Raw genomic sequence first — 15,618 nt, 5'->3', positions numbered from 1 at the left:
ATCNTGATTTTTATTTTGTATATGTGAACTACTCTATATCTCTGATGTGAACTACTACACTTACTAGGGGTTTTCGAATAACTATCAGAGATCAGATCAGGATCAGATAGTCACTAACAACATTAGAGCATATACTACATGGAGGAAACACGCTTAAAGTGTAGACGAGTGAAAGAAAGAGAAAGAGACAGTTTGGGTATCATCTTTCTCTTTCGCACAGGCGCCTGATTGGCTAACGCAACTCCTTCTACAACGATATGAGAGAGCTAGCGAGTATGCAAACTATCGCTTTTCTCTACCCCTACAGCATCTCTCCCTCCTTTTTAACACGCGGTGCTTCCTCCATATTTTCATTATTCTTTAATCTCGGTGTGTTTAGTATCGAATTGCTATTCATATTATTTTCTAAATGGCAGTGATTGCAACCATTGTTTATTTCAAAGGCGTGTTCAGCACATTATTGCTCAATACTCATTAAATTGTAATCGGAATGCTAATGAATGCAGCCCTAGATTATATGAATGCAACCAAATGTATCCATGGATCACGGACCACTAAACACTTTTGCTTTGTCTATTTAATTATGGCGTGTTCCATTTCTGACTTTTTTTAATAATTTGATTTTTAATGTTTATTTAAAAAATTTAAGTACACATTCAATAAGCATTTCAAAATAATTTTGAAATAAAATTGTATCTGAATAATCATACTAAAATAAATTATTCATGGTATGGCTAGTCAATATTTTTGAGTTCGTGGAATGGAAAACGACTTAAAAAATTCACCAAACTTGCAAGATGAGTGATGTATGTAAACTTTGATAGCTAATGGATAGCAAAAGAAATTATCGTTACTTTTAAATATATTTATAATAATGTAGCGCGTAAGTAAGATATTTGGGCATAGTTTTGTAACAATTAAGTTATAGGGAGTAAATCGCTACTCCCTAATTTCTAACCTAAATCTTTAAAGGGAATTTCAAAGAGGATGGGTTATAAAGCAGCTGTACAGGTTTTGAAGTAAGTACCTAGTGTTTTATAAAGAAATATAGATGCTTAATGTACCTACCCTCCTTCTCTAGGCAAGCTGATGATCTAAAGGTTAAAGTTTGTAAAAAGAGCGATTGGTTAAATGATGCTGCTGCTTGGACAGATCAACAAAAGCTACAAACGATATACCATCAGGTGTTGGTCTTAGACTTAGAATATGCATTAGATAAAAAAGTCGAACAGGACTTATGGAACATAGGGTTCAAAAATCACATCTCATCTTTACAAGAACTTGCACGGGATAAAAAGGTAACGACACTACAGTAACAAACGTTAGATATAATGACTGTAAATGTTTTTAGAATCCACATAGATCAGATTGTCAGGCACTTCTAACGTGGGCCTTAGAATCCGCTTCTGGTTTTTATTTGACTTTATTGCAAGAGTTGTGCAATACTTTTGATATTGACTTACCGTTTCGAAGACGAGGCAATGTGTATGGTCAAATAAACCAGGTCCCTGAACAAGCGGATTTGCCTCAGACGTCTTCATGTCTATATATCTGTCAGTATTGTTTAGTTCATTTAGGGGATATTGCTAGGTATAGGAATCAGAGAAGACAAGCCGAAAGCTTTTATAAGTGAGTTTGAACTATTTACCTTTTTCATGGCTTTTGTTCCATTGATTAGTGCTTGATTTATTATAATCACAATTTGTTTACTCGGTTATCTATTAAAAAATAATATTTAGATTATTTTACATTAAATTAGATAATATAATGTAAACAGATTGTTTTTTCATATCATTTAGATGTTTAGATAAAAGTAATAGCGCGTTATCTACATTGACAATAAGACGATTACCATTGGATACAATTAAATTTTATATTACATAGAATAGAATTTGTTAATGTTTTTTCTTTAAGGCAAGCAATATTAGTGTCGCCCACTAGTGGACACCCCTATAATCAGTTAGCGCTGTTAGAGGCAAGTCAGGGAAATAAATTATCAACAGTTTTTTATTATATCAGAGGCATAGCTGTGAAAAACCCTTTCCCTGCCTCGGCCACAAATTTATTGAGCACCTTGAGTTCGGCTATCGATAAAGATAGGTAAGAAAATATTTGAGTTAAAAAAAATTGTATTCTCTTCAAGGTTTGATTTTTGTTGCTAAATTGTATATTTTTTTACGATTTACACCGACTTACCTCTAAATCTATCTAAATTGTGAAAATAATTATTTAAATTATAATAAATAATAATGAAACCTGCAAACTTGACGAAAACGTCAAGTCGCACCTTCTAACGGCGAGAAAAAATTTTTTTGCACAACAAACTAAAAGATATTTCTTCCAGTCCGTCTGAGAAAATTCAAACTAAAATGACCGTAAACGAATTCATTCAACTGTTTCTATGCACCCACGGTTACTTCCACACGATAACCGAGCTGAAACAAGCCGAACTAGCAGTTAAAAGCTTGAACTCTATCATGACAGCGTTAGTGGCAACACAGAGCTTCACCAAGGACATGCTCGTCAAAACGACGATAATCAATTTGTACGCGCTTAAACACCTCGGGTCTGACCCCACCAGAATAGAGGAGTTAACGAAAGACGAGCAGAAGATCAGGGAGTTGATATTGGAACTTATCGCAGGGTCTCTCTGCGCTTTTCTGGTGCCTGTTCATACTTTGAAGATGGACGAAACGCTCCTGGACTATTACGCACTTCCAGCAAGTAAGTAATGACTTCTTAAATAACATTGTAAACGAATTTTATAAAATGTTCTCTTTTTCAGTAAAATTTTTGTTGTACTTTATTCAGAATGAACCGGATGTACTTAAGGAGAAAGTTTTCACAAACAGACTGCAAATTTGGCCGAGTCTGGTCAAACTTCTGAATAACGTCCAAAAGTTTTTAAAAGCGCTGAATTACAATAAATGTAAGTGTCAGATTCTTATGTTCTTATAAATATATTCTGCAGGCAACTATACTACTAATAAGTTTTAGTAAGACATTTTTTTTACATATTTATACAGGGTCTGAAATGAAAGTTACGCCATAAAAAATTGACTTGGTGCACCTTTTATTTAAAGCAATTTTTTGTTTTTACGAGGCATATCCGCAAAGTAAGAGTAAGTACTCAATTTTTTAAATATAGAAACGGCAGTATATTTATGAAAAATTTACATAGAAAAGTACCTCAAATACTATTATGCACTTTCCCCTTCTTTTGTTCTGCATCGCCCTTCATAATGTTTTCAGGATTCCACGGTGCCGCATAACATTAATTGCTTGTCTCTAAATAGCGGTACTACTCATTTTAACATGCCACTACAACAACAGCTCTCAACCGATTGAGACAAATGAAAGTCTGTTCTGCTTCCAACACCTTGGCCTTGGATGCAATGTTGCCACAGAACATCAGAGTGTTAGTCCTCTTATTTTCTGGATGTGTCTCGTAATATTGGGGTTATGGCAGAATTTGTCTTAACCCCTTAACGCCCTGTATAATATTGAACTTTGCAGATACAAAATTACCTTTACCAGAAGACAAAAAACTGCAAGGGTTCTTGCCTTTAACTAGGAATTTTAAGGAATTCGACTTTAAAGAAGATTGTGATGATAACAAAATCGAAAGACTAGTGAGAATGAAACGTATTATAAATATAAGTGTTTGGTTGACTGAGTTAGACATTAACGGGAATAAATTGATTATGAAGTAAGTACGACAGTATTTACAATGTTTTACCACAATTATACGTAAAAACACTATTTTTTAGGAGTGAAAATAATGGAGAACTCATCTTTGAGCCGGGATGTACGCAGCCAGATCCGACGAACGATTTGCTGGAAGAAATGAAGTCGTTCAGCATAACCGAGAACTCGGACACGGTCAAACAGAAAAGTAGATATGGAAAATAAAGTACCGAGTACGAAATATTTCGTCAAACATGTCTATTTTAGGTGCAGAGAAGAAAGCGGGAATTCTGAAACCGCAAGGCTCTTTGGAGAAATCCAGGGAAGAACGGGAGTTGTTGTCGAACTCTTCGAACGCCGTGGACACGGTGGCGAGCGTCACGGTGGCGACTACAACGAATAACAAATCGGAGACCATGAAAAACAAGAGGGGCAAGCAGAACGTCGCGTTGCAGTCGATTTTCAAGAAGATGGAAGAGAATAACAAGCAGGTAAATAATTCGGTGGTTCGTGAGTACATTTACGCCCTGTATAGTAGTTTCGTAAAATAAGAGTTAACGTGGAGTTGTTCAATATTTTTGCTTTTGCGCTTAAACGAAACTTTAATTTGGCAGTATCATGTATCATCATAGTGACCCATAAATAATTTTAAGTATACAGGGTGTTTGTCGCAAATAGAACGTGCACTTCTGAGTTTGAAAGAATCTTAATAACACTTTTTTTATATCGTAGATCTTCTCCAGAAGAAAATATTATTGTATTATTATACCGTGTGTTTTTCTTTTTTTGTATTATTTTTTGTAAATGACTTGTCAGAGACTTAATCTCTATTTCTTTATTTTTGTATTAACTCATTATTTTACTGGTGGCTATTTGAAAAAAATACAATGGCGAAACGAATTTAGTGGTCGTCTTAAGAGGGCTCTATAGCCCTTCTATAGATTTCATTACACAGTTTGTCTAAATATGAATTAATGCACAAATAATAGACTTTCCCCCATTCTAACGCAGGTTTTCTATAAAATGGACTTGGTCTGAAACCCAAATAACATTTTGGTGTAAAGAAATTTGTAATTTATGATTCAAATTACAAATTTCTTGAAAATAAAAAGTAATTTGAGTTTCAAACCGACTCCATTTTTTAGAAAATCTGCGTTAGAATGGAGGAAAGTCTGTTATTTGTGCATCGATTCATATTTAGACAAACTATGTAATAAAATCTATAAAAATGTTTTACTGGCTGGCTATTTACTGTAGAGCCCTCTTAAAACATGCTTTAATAGCGCCATCTGTTGATAGGAAGTTCAACTAAAATGTCATACCACTGTCCTTTTATTTAGTAATAGAGAGAGGGGTATTATTTAAATAAAAAAAATTGCCAGCAAAGAAATTTGAAATTTTTTAAGCTCATAAAAATGTTTAAATATCGATATTTAAAAAGATATTAAAAAGTCGTCGAACAAAAGATAGAAAATATTTTAAAATTTACGACGTACAATTTTTACATTAGGTGAAGTTCAGCGTGGACGAACCGGACCCCGACAAACCCGTCAAATTCGATTCGGCGCCCCCACAACAAAAACCGCAACCGAACGCCCAAAACCAGCCGTTCAACCTCCCCCTCAGGACGCAGTCCTTTAACCAAAACCACCCCGCCTTCCCCATAACGCCCCCCACTCAACCCGACTACCTAACGAGCCTTCGCAACGTGCCTAACATCCAACTAGACAAAGGGACCAAATACCAGTTTCCCAAAACCGACACCTTACCACAGAACATCCCCAATCTGGGCATGCAGATCATGCCGCCGTATCAGAACATCCCCCACGCCCAGAACATGGGTCACAACATGCCCCAGAAACCGCCCAGCGGGTACCAGCAGAACCCCATGCCTCAGAACACCTTCGGTAACCCTCAGATGTCCGCCCCGTATCAGAACATGTCGTTCCCCTCCGCCCACCCCTTCACTGGTTGGAAGCGGGAGGAGATGCCTCCGTTGCCCAGCCCGTCGTGGTGGCAGAACACTAGCCAGCCGCCCCCTCCGCCCGGTCAGAACTACCGGCAGGACGGGTATCCCATGAATTTTCCAAGTTACGCGAACAGCGTGCCGTCTTACCTGCAGCAGTCCGGTTCTATGATGCAGAAGCCGGGGAGTAATCAAGGTACCGGTGATATCTTCGGCTCGCCTTGGGGCAACTATTCCGGGGGGTACTTGAACGAAGGCGGCGAGAGTAATAGCAACCACGGGATGTCGATGAGGCAGGCGATGCTCAAGGAGGCGAACTTTCCCGGAGGGCCTGTGGGGCCGCCCGGAAGCGCTGTAGGAAGGTTGCCTAATGTAAGTAAATTTTTTAAAATCCGATTCGTAAATTTTCTTTTCATTTCCAAATATTCGTTCGTTGAGTCTTATACACCTACTTCGAAGGTGTCGGTGGCATTAACGGTTGATCTGATTATAACGGGTCCAACGGAAGATGACCTTGAAGTCGATCTTTAAGGTCGTTTGGAAGCCCCTGAAAATTTTAAATAGGAATTTCTGTTTTTGAGAACAAGTTAAAACAAAACGTAAAATAGTAAAAATAAGTAAGTACTTGAACAAGAAATAAAATTTGGTAAAAATTGTCTAGAATTTTTTTTTCTATGAATAAAAAAAATTTCTTATGAACGCTTTTTTGTGACTTCTCAAAAATATATTCCCATTCGTTTTTAATTAAGTTGAATATAAAATTATAGACCCAGTGTTGAAAAAAATTGGACGCGAAAATTTTATTGTCCAGAAACTTTTGTTAATCTTCTCCGGTGTTGATTATATCTTTGACAAAATGTGAAAAAATTCATCAAATCATGAAAAAAAGTATGTGTAGGAAAAATTATCGAAATAACATTAAAAAATAATGTTAATATTGTATTTCGATGTCCGTTTAGCCACCTCAAGAAAATAAATTCATACCAAACCCGACGACGGCGCCCGGATACTCGTTATTCAACACCAACAGCTGGACTCCCAATTTAGCGGGACAGTTGAGGAACAGCAAACAGACGGACAATTCCACGAATCACTTACCGCAGCAGTCCCTGTTCAGCGGACACGGGCCAAAGTCCTTGGCGCAGTTGCTGGAGCACCAGCAAAGTCAATTAAACAAAAACGATTTATAGAGTTACCTCTCACTCATTGCGACCTAACCTGTCTTTATTTTATTTATTAAAATCATGTATTTAAATTGTAACTACTTGGATGAGTATCTTTTGTTAATTTTTAATTAAAATGTAACAGAAGTGCTGCGTTTTATTTCATTATTTATACAAACAACATTATTAACAAAGTACATACATATATTAATGCGAAAAAATATTAAAAAATTTTTTGTTGAACAGTGTTTTGTTCTCCAAGTTCGAATCGTAAACTTTGGGAAGTTCTGTGGATCACTTTATAATCGCTGAGTTTAGGCAACCAACATTGCATGTCACCAATATTAATCATTCGTTTACAATGAACAATGACAAACTGTTACATCTATGTAAGTTCAAGGTAATACGACGCTGATTGGATAAAATCTCACGGGAAAAATCATAAAGAACACTGAAAATGATTTAAAAACATTTATCTACACGTTTACTGGCTCCATTGAAATACCTGATCTACTGCACAACTGTAATACCCGACTTGCTGCAGTGCATGTACATGTAGTCAATTGTCACAATAGTTTATGCGCAAAAAGAATTTGAAAACGTAGCGAACTCAATTCTTTTTTTTTTTATTGTTATTAATTTCTACTATTGTTAAGAGGGCTCTATAGCAAATAGGCAACCACCTATACATTTTTATTGATGCCGCTTGTCGAAAACCAGCAAATTACAAATTGCTTTACAACAAAAAGTTATGAGTTTCAAACTAATTCCATTTTATAGAAAATCAGTGTTAGAATGGAGGAAAGTCTGTTATTTGTGCATTAATTCACTTTTAGACAAACTGTGTAATAAAATCTGTAAAAATGTATTGCTGGTTGCCTATTTGCTATAGAGCCCTCTTAAAAATTGATCATGGGCACCATACAAGAGTTTTGATGCTCTACCCCCTAATTTTTTTTAATGCTTGATATGAAACTATACAGAGTGTCCCATGGGGACTTGCGTCGATCGATATCTAGGAAAGTACTGCTCCGAAAAATTTGAAAAGTTGGCAACACGACAATGTCCCATAGGTTTGTTCCTGGGGCAGTCTCAAACTGTCTCGTCTTTTGCTTCAACGCACATTGTACTTCCATCTTCCATACACCAAATATAGAAACAATCTACATAATTTCTAGTTTGATTTTAAACATTTTTGTTCATGACAATGTGCGAGTTTAAAAAGCAAAGTCCAAAAGCATCGTCCGAGACTAACTTTTCCGAACTTGACCATCTGCCATATAGTCCAGATTAGGCTCCGTTCGACTTCTTTTTATTCAAAAATTTGAAGGAGCACATCAGGGAATTTCTTTCGCAAGTGATAACCAATTGGAAGAGCTTACTAATGCCTATTTATAGGACCAACTGAAATGATTTTTTTTTATGGAATAAAGTCGTTGCAGGGCAGGTGGCACAACATTGAAACCGACGATCATTAAAGCATTGCAGATATACAAATATTTTATTGTACGCAGGAGCACAAATGGCTCCATCTGTCGTGCTCACTCCCAACTGTGCCATTCAAATGGCTACAGTAGGAAGCGACCTGCTATATTGCAGGTACTTTGGTGCACGACTGCCACCCACACAGGGCAAAGACAATGTTTTAATTGTCAGTGTTGCGAGAAACAACTACTCGGTTGTCTCACCTATGACAACACTGATGAAGACTAATAAGTCTGTGCCTGGTGGGTTAAACTGACGAACGATCCTAGCTGTTGCGAGTATAATTCAATGCCGGTAGGGGCATATAGCCCTCGGAGTAGTTGTTTCTCGCAACACTGACAATTAAAACAAATATTTTAGTGTCCACTATATTTGTATATTTGTATACACCAACCGTACAACAAAACAGTGTACATAAATTCTGGTTTGAATTTATATGCAGGGTGTTTGAAAAAAATTGTACCTAATATTTCAAAGCTTGAGAGAAGGGCCTAACTTTCCAGTTCTTTCTTGAAGACTCATTTTCGTGTCAATCAATCAAGGGAATTTAAAATTTTGGTATAGCTGAATCAGGAATAAAAATTTTTAAAACGTAACATGACCGCTTTTCAAATATAAAAATGGTGGGGGGGGGAATGGACGAGGGTTATTATTAGTGGATGTGAAATTGGTAGGAGGAAGGTTTAATGACGAAAATCCACAATGTTTCTTGAATCTCGGGAAGTGGACTTTTCTGCCAGGGATCGCGATGCGCGAACGGCAATAATCACTAATGTGGACATAAATAGTCAAATATTTTATTAATAATTTGTATTTTACATATTAAAATTATATATGAACAATGTAGCATGTAACATAAATAATTAACCTACTAATAGCTATTAAAAAAAATAATTTAGGTAAAGATTTAACCCAACCTCGGTTGGAGTGGGGGGGGCTAAAATTTTTTTACAAACATTTCAGTACTGGTTTATTTATACTGCGGTTATTTATTATTTGTCCTATTTATTTAATGGTACGACCGTCCTTGCGTTACTTTGAAGGAATATTGTAATTTGAATGTGTAACTTATAAAAAAAAAACGTTAAAACGAAGAAATCATGCTCGAAATAAAGTCGTCCAAAATCAGGTTAATAAAAAGAGATATCCTCAATATATAACTACAAACATAATATATCCACTCAACAGAAGATTCCTTCAAAACACATTTAACTAACGTATTTCTCATCCACTTGAATACAATTTAAAAATATACACCATATTAACGTTTACCGTTATTGAAATTCAAACTTCTTAGTGGGGTCTTGAACGTCGAAGCAGCCTGCTGCTGAAGCTGATATGCCAGAGGATGGATTTTAAAACCAAATAACCTGAAAACGAGGCACTTCCATGTTTACGGAATAGTAACTAGATTCTCAAATAAAATAAGCTGTTGAGTGAATAAAATAATTTTTTTTCATATATATCAGGTTTATCAGAATCGGCCAACTAATTTTGGATATAAAAAAAGGTTCGTTTATTAATATTAACACCATATCTTGAAAACGAAGCTTTAAAACTTACAAGTTCATACGAATTTCAAACTTTTTATTTTTGCAAGGTCTACTGGATATTAAATCTTCCCGAATAAAACTTGAGACACCCTGTATATGGAGCACAAATTACAGGAAATATGTACTGACATAATTATAAGTTTGTGCAAAGTTTCATCTCAACATCTTAAAGAACAAACTCCATTGTCTTTTTAAGATAAAAGTTATTCATATACCGAGTACAAAAAGTTGAATTTTTAGTAAGTTTGCTTCTGCAAATAGCTGGCTTAGATTTTCCATTGACGTTAATAATTTCACTTTTTAGATGTCATATTATTTCACGTCCTGGAAAACTTCACGGATTTAACTACTTCACGTCAACTTCTACTTCACGTGTTATTTTACCATGGCTGACTAGAGCACACTTGAAAAAAATCGAGCTTCCGATGCATATGCGGGTATCAAATAACACGACATCCAAAAACTGACTTGGAACACAAAGTATCCAAGAAATTTTATGAGCAAAGCTCAGTTTTAAATTTGTGTGTACCCACCTAGGAACGAATTGATTTGTTGGACGTTTGGGCCTATACTCAGGATGCACCATGAACAACATGTGAGGAAAACCGGTGCCAAAATAGGCGCCATCTGTGTGGTGATGTCTAGAAGACTTTGGTGTGTACACGTCCATACATTTGGGGCAATATGACTTCACCATTGCTTCACCAGGTACGTCGGATAAACCTGCGCAAATGATTTGTACTATGTAGCCGTAGAACAAAGTATGGAGACTCTAGCAGCTTATCGTGTCATCAAATTTATTTTCTTACATCTCACGACATAAAATTTCATCTACATGAATTTTCAAATAAAGAGTTATAAACCTCTCCAATAAAAATATTAAAGATTATATATTAATTTTGATAAAATCTTCCAAAATTATATTTATATTTCCTTGAAATTTTAACATTTTAATTAACGTTAATACTTGCAACTGTATGTTATATTTGTATATGTGTATGAATTACATTTAACCTCAATCCGGACATGTAAATTTATTTTATCACTCGCCATCGTTCAGCATTATGCTCTAGCGATTACAAAGTAAATAAGTAATAAGTAAATAATCGTATGTAAAACTTATTGTTCCAGTACAAAACATTGTGTACATTGTAATCGTGTAAAGTGCAGATATGATTCAATCATTAAACATATTAAAATTAACATATAATAGAATGATTTATCAATATTTTGTAGCTACTATGACAGTTTTAGAAAATGTTTTTATGATTTTGTAGATACCCGAGAAGTTAACTGTATTACAATTATAAATGAACGTGATTTATTCCTCTGATAGTTAAGCAGAAGTAATTTCACTTACCTAAAGGCAGCATTGGCTGAGATTCACAGTAAACCCTAGGACAAAAACCGAAATCACCTGATTGATACTTCTCTATCATTTGAGCAATTCCACGATTCGTTAAAATATACCTAGCATGAATTAACCCATATAGCATTTCGGCAGCTTGTTCAATTAAATCCGACTGATTCGGATTGTCATCTAATTCATCGTCTAAAAACAATAATTAATTAAGAATAATGTAATATGGTACATTTATAGAAATATGCTAAAATCTGTAGCCTTTGAATTAAGAAAAATAAGAGGTGTGGACATTACGGAAAACTGGTAACTTATTTACATTATGCGAAAACTGTTGAACTAACCTGGTTCTAAGTCTAATATCATATCCAACGCTTGTCTATAGTGTGGTACTTGTTCGTTTAAACCCGTCAAATTAAATTTGTCTTGTATATAATCCTCATCAACCTAAAAAATTGATATTGTATGAAGTTTTGAGTTCATGATATTTGTATATTTACCTCGCAGAAGAATTCATTTCCCCTTAGTCCACAGAACCATGAAATCCACGATACCTCCTCAGAGCTGCTCATTTTTCTACAAATTAATTTATTTATCAGTAAAACAAGAAATTTGCCAGAAAAAATGGGTGTACAACCCTATGTTTAGATTAGGTTTTTTGACATTTGCACAAGGCTAATGTCAATTTTATAAGGTTTTTACGAAATCTGGTATTTTCGATTTAACTTAAACATACGTACATTATTTTAGAAGTCATGTAAGCGCAAAAATTTAATTATTTTACCTTTTTGTACCTTGATTAGCCACGCTTACGCTACTTCATCTACGCGAAAAGGAAATCGACTCTGCGGTCATCTGACGATTCAAAACTGAACTAAATCAGAGAGGGAAATTTAAAACACCACTTAACAATAGAGATTGTTTACTTTAATTTTAAGTTGATTGATTGATGCGTCCAGTCAAATATAAATGAAAAATTTCGATGATTGTCATTAGTAAATTTGTCCTAGTCGTTTCGAAAGCTCGAACAGTCTTAAAATAGCAAGTGTACCTACCGCGATGTATATATAGTATTTAGTAGTGAACTGTAGCAAGTTATAATGGGAATCACGATGTTTATCTCTTGAAAGATGAATAAAAATTAGCTGCAGAATTATTGTAAATCTAATTAGTGTATTTTACAAATCATCAGGTACGTATTAAGTATATTTATTAATGTGTGAGAAACATGTTACATGCTAATAATTAATGTTCCAAATTATGATTTCGATTTAGGTATGTAGGTAAAAGTTCTTCATACGTTGAAAGAAATTAATTTCTTATGCTTGTGTCAATTGTCATTGTGTTTGATGTTAGATTATCAGTATTTCTGAAAGGGGAGAAAGACGCCAGACAGTCTGAAGGAAATGCAGACGCCATAATAATGTCTGGGATAGCAAGTTTTTATTTTATAATTTATACCTACAAAGAGCAATGAACGTATCATTTTCTAGACATTTAAAATTTTTATAAATACTTATTTCATGCGTTTATGATTATGTTGATACAGGGCTTTAAATTTCAAATAAAGAAATAGGCAGGTGTAGGTATCCTTAAAAATAATATGCAGATACGTAATTCTATAACAATTTTTTTTTACTAAACAACGACATCCACATAAAATAAAAGATTTTTATTTTTAGTGGTTTAGTCACTTATATGTTTATATACTACCATTTATGTACTTAATCTAATACTATTGCAATAAAAATAATACTATAATGAATTTATTATAAATACTTTCGACTATCTGATATAAATATTCCAGGCCTGGTAAAAAAGTTTTTAGTTATTTTTAAGCCTCGAACGCAGAATAGATTTAAATGATTGCTCTAATTAATAGTTTAAAAATATGTGGTAACCATTATTTTTAGATTTTATTTTTACAAACGCAAAATGCTTTTGTATACTTTCGTATACATAACGAAAATATGGTTGAACAGAGTACCATGGTAGTTAAATAGATAAAGTTCACACCTGTGTTTCTTTTTAAGACCGATAAGAGACTAAATACTGCCAGCTTCATAAAGAATTCAAGGTTCCCAAGACAACGATTTCTTTTTGTGGTCCGCTCAGTGTATTTTCTTTACAATTATTGTGTTTTGAAAAAAAATATTTGTGGAATTAATAATTTTAATTTGGAAACTTGAATGACACTGTCCTATAGCTACGTTCATATTTTAATAATTTTGACTTTATGAATGAGCTTGGCTAATGGCTATTGGCATGGGCGCATTCGCCATTTTTTTAAATTATTGATTTGTAATTTAAAATCATAACTTGATGTTTGTGTGCTGTTTTTTTTACCAATCCGGTACATCGAAAATTTAACAAGTAGGATATAAAATCAGAGTTTCCAGTGATTTATTAAATGTGGCGATTGTGAATGTAATTTAATCGAAAGCTGTCAATTTTTTCTTCGCAAAACAGACAGATAATCTTACCAAAACTTATTTATTGGTCGATTTCCCACGGGGTAGTTCTCTGGTATCCAAGAACATCGTTTAACTTAACCAACCAAAAACGTGACCATAATTATCGTGCAGACTACATTATGCTTCACCTTAAAACAAATGTTGTCTTGCTTCACCATAGATTAAAACGATATCCATCAGCTCCTGGTTGCTATATACGTAAGCCAATTTTTGACACTTGGAAAACTAATGTAAACACTATCGCAAAACATTAAAATCGGATTTCAGCATTCGGAATCGCCAGAGGCCACGTGGAGAGATAGCGTATTGCGTACAGAGCATAACGTAAATGACGCTAGAGACTACACTATCCCAGCGATGTAATGGTTGTAAATACTACAATTTTTTTTCTCGGAAACTACATATAAGGATTTTACAAACATTTTTTTTACGGTATTGACTCCATCTTTCATGACGCATCTATTCCCAATTTTTTTTTGGATTAGTTGTGTATCAATCTGTGTACGAGGCATATCCACAAAGTTAAGAGTACTGAGACTCTGACACGCTGTGATTTTTGTTTTGACAAACTTGGCAACACTACATTCGAGGCCAAGATGTTGGGAGCAAACGCACGTTTATTTGTCTCAGTCAATTGAGAACTCTTGTTGTAGTGGCGTGTTGAAATCAGTGCCGCTATTCCGAATCTCGCCAACTGCAAGGGAAAAGGCGCTATTTTGGATTTTTAACGAAAATAAAATCATTGTGGATATGCCTTATCATAGATCATAAAAAAATAATTCGACCCTATGAGTATACTTTTAGCAGAATTAGATAATTTTGTTAAAAATAAATAAAAATATGTTATTTGATCACTCGGTACGTACAAGGCTTTTAATATGAAACAATTAATAAATAAATATTTCGATTAAACTTCTCTTATGTAGGTACTATACTGAAATTTTTATCTTAATGCAAACAAATACTGTATTTGAAGTTAGCCCAATTTCTCAAAAATGCGTTTCCTGACATTTCCAACATTCGATCAAAACATGCTGGATAGACTTAGTCGTCCAATTTTGGTCTCGGGAATATCCGCTTCTTCCTCGTTTTTTTGTGAACGCCCCGTGTGTGATCAATTAAAGCTACAAAATTTTTACAACACGTCAGTATTTTATTTTTAATATATTAAGGGATATGTAAGATTAAAAGAAAAAGTTTCTTATACATTTGAAGCAAATAAAAATTGTACTTCACTCTAACTCACATCCGTTCTTTGTACCAATGGATAGGTACATACTTGACTTATTTGTTAACGTATATGTATTTGTAACAAGTTTATTATTCACTTCGACACCTCTCTGTTTCTGTCTTGCCAATTGATCCATTAGATATACACGTTTCGATGTTTTGATAATACTCGAAAGCGAGGTTAATGCCTTACGATCACGCAGGTGACGTTAGGTGTGACTAATCAAATTAATAATTTCGGTAAAAACCGCAAAATTTAACGTTTGTACGTATATACATGATACATGCAGTTTTGACCTCTCAGGTTTAGGCACAGATTACCTATCTGTGGTTTTAGGTACATGTAGACGAATAAGCGGAAATTGTGGTGTCGGTAGACTTCCACGGAATTTCCAGCGACGATATCACGTTGCAACGGAGTTGAGTATTGTGTGAATTTCGAACATCGAGGTCCTAAACCTAAATTGTCATTCGATGTTTTTAGGAGAAAGTCAAAATAATGCTACTTTTTATACAAGGTGATTCGCTTTTTAAGATTAGTACTTTAATCATCGATAGATCTCGTCAAAATGATGTTATTTTGAAGTATACACTTTTTCTTCCAAATACTTCCTTTCAGAGATATGAGATCTTGAAAAAAAATATATTTTTTTGGTTTTTATTTATTTTTTCTTAAACTATGAAAGCCATTTGCCATGAG

At 34.5% G+C, this 15,618-nt stretch overlaps 2 protein-coding genes across 5 annotated transcripts; one reads left to right on the top strand and one right to left on the bottom strand.

Moving 5' to 3' along the window:
* The first annotated feature begins 774 nt into the window (after positions 1–774).
* LOC108911661 (protein SMG7) lies at positions 775–6,963 on the top strand. 2 transcript variants are annotated; one of them, XM_018716758.2, is made up of 12 exons: positions 801–883; positions 973–1,019; positions 1,082–1,298; positions 1,352–1,629; positions 1,915–2,100; positions 2,345–2,724; positions 2,786–2,929; positions 3,517–3,709; positions 3,771–3,895; positions 3,955–4,178; positions 5,198–6,025; positions 6,613–6,963. In XM_018716758.2, the coding sequence occupies exons 2-12, from the start codon at positions 988–990 to the stop codon at positions 6,841–6,843; spliced, it is 2,838 nt and encodes a 945-aa protein (XP_018572274.1). In that variant the 5' UTR covers positions 801–883; positions 973–987; the 3' UTR covers positions 6,844–6,963. The 2 variants fall into 2 exon arrangements, with proteins under 2 accessions (XP_018572199.1, XP_018572274.1); XM_018716683.1 differs by having other exon boundaries at positions 775–1,019.
* Positions 6,964–9,251: 2,288 nt separating this feature from the next.
* LOC108905312 (casein kinase II subunit beta) lies at positions 9,252–12,094 on the bottom strand. Of its 3 annotated transcripts, none has more exons than XM_018708238.1 (6): positions 11,999–12,094; positions 11,715–11,790; positions 11,559–11,661; positions 11,215–11,406; positions 10,388–10,577; positions 9,252–9,671 (listed from the first exon to the last, which is right to left on the bottom strand). In XM_018708238.1, exons 2-6 carry the CDS (start codon positions 11,784–11,786, stop codon positions 9,563–9,565), a joined length of 666 nt encoding a protein of 221 aa, XP_018563754.1. In that variant the 5' UTR covers positions 11,787–11,790; positions 11,999–12,094; the 3' UTR covers positions 9,252–9,562. The 3 variants fall into 3 exon arrangements, with proteins under 3 accessions (XP_018563754.1, XP_018563831.1, XP_018563675.1); XM_018708315.1 differs by having other exon boundaries at positions 12,009–12,068; XM_018708159.1 differs by lacking the exon at positions 11,999–12,094 and adding an exon at positions 11,955–11,975.
* Positions 12,095–15,618: the final 3,524 nt, after the last annotated feature.

Source organism: Anoplophora glabripennis, unplaced genomic scaffold, assembly GCF_000390285.2.
Source record: "Anoplophora glabripennis isolate ALB-LARVAE unplaced genomic scaffold, Agla_2.0 scaffold1, whole genome shotgun sequence".
NCBI lineage: Eukaryota > Metazoa > Arthropoda > Insecta > Coleoptera > Cerambycidae > Anoplophora > Anoplophora glabripennis.
This window is presented reverse-complemented; position numbering and strand designations above follow the sequence as displayed.

Coding starts and splice junctions, on each gene's coding strand:
- LOC108911661 (XM_018716683.1), top strand. CDS start 988: ATGGGTTATAAAGCAGCTGTACAGGTTTTGAA. Junction 2,101..2,344: donor TCGGCTATCGATAAAGATAG/GTAAGAAAATAT, acceptor TATTTCTTCCAG/TCCGTCTGAGAAAATTCAAA. Junction 4,179..5,197: donor TGGAAGAGAATAACAAGCAG/GTAAATAATTCG, acceptor TTTTTACATTAG/GTGAAGTTCAGCGTGGACGA.
- LOC108905312 (XM_018708159.1), bottom strand. Junction 10,578..11,214: donor TCAGCCAATGCTGCCTTTAG/GTAAGTGAAATT, acceptor TCATTTGCGCAG/GTTTATCCGACGTACCTGGT. Junction 9,672..10,387: donor ACAAATCAATTCGTTCCTAG/GTGGGTACACAC, acceptor CCTCGTTTTCAG/GTTATTTGGTTTTAAAATCC.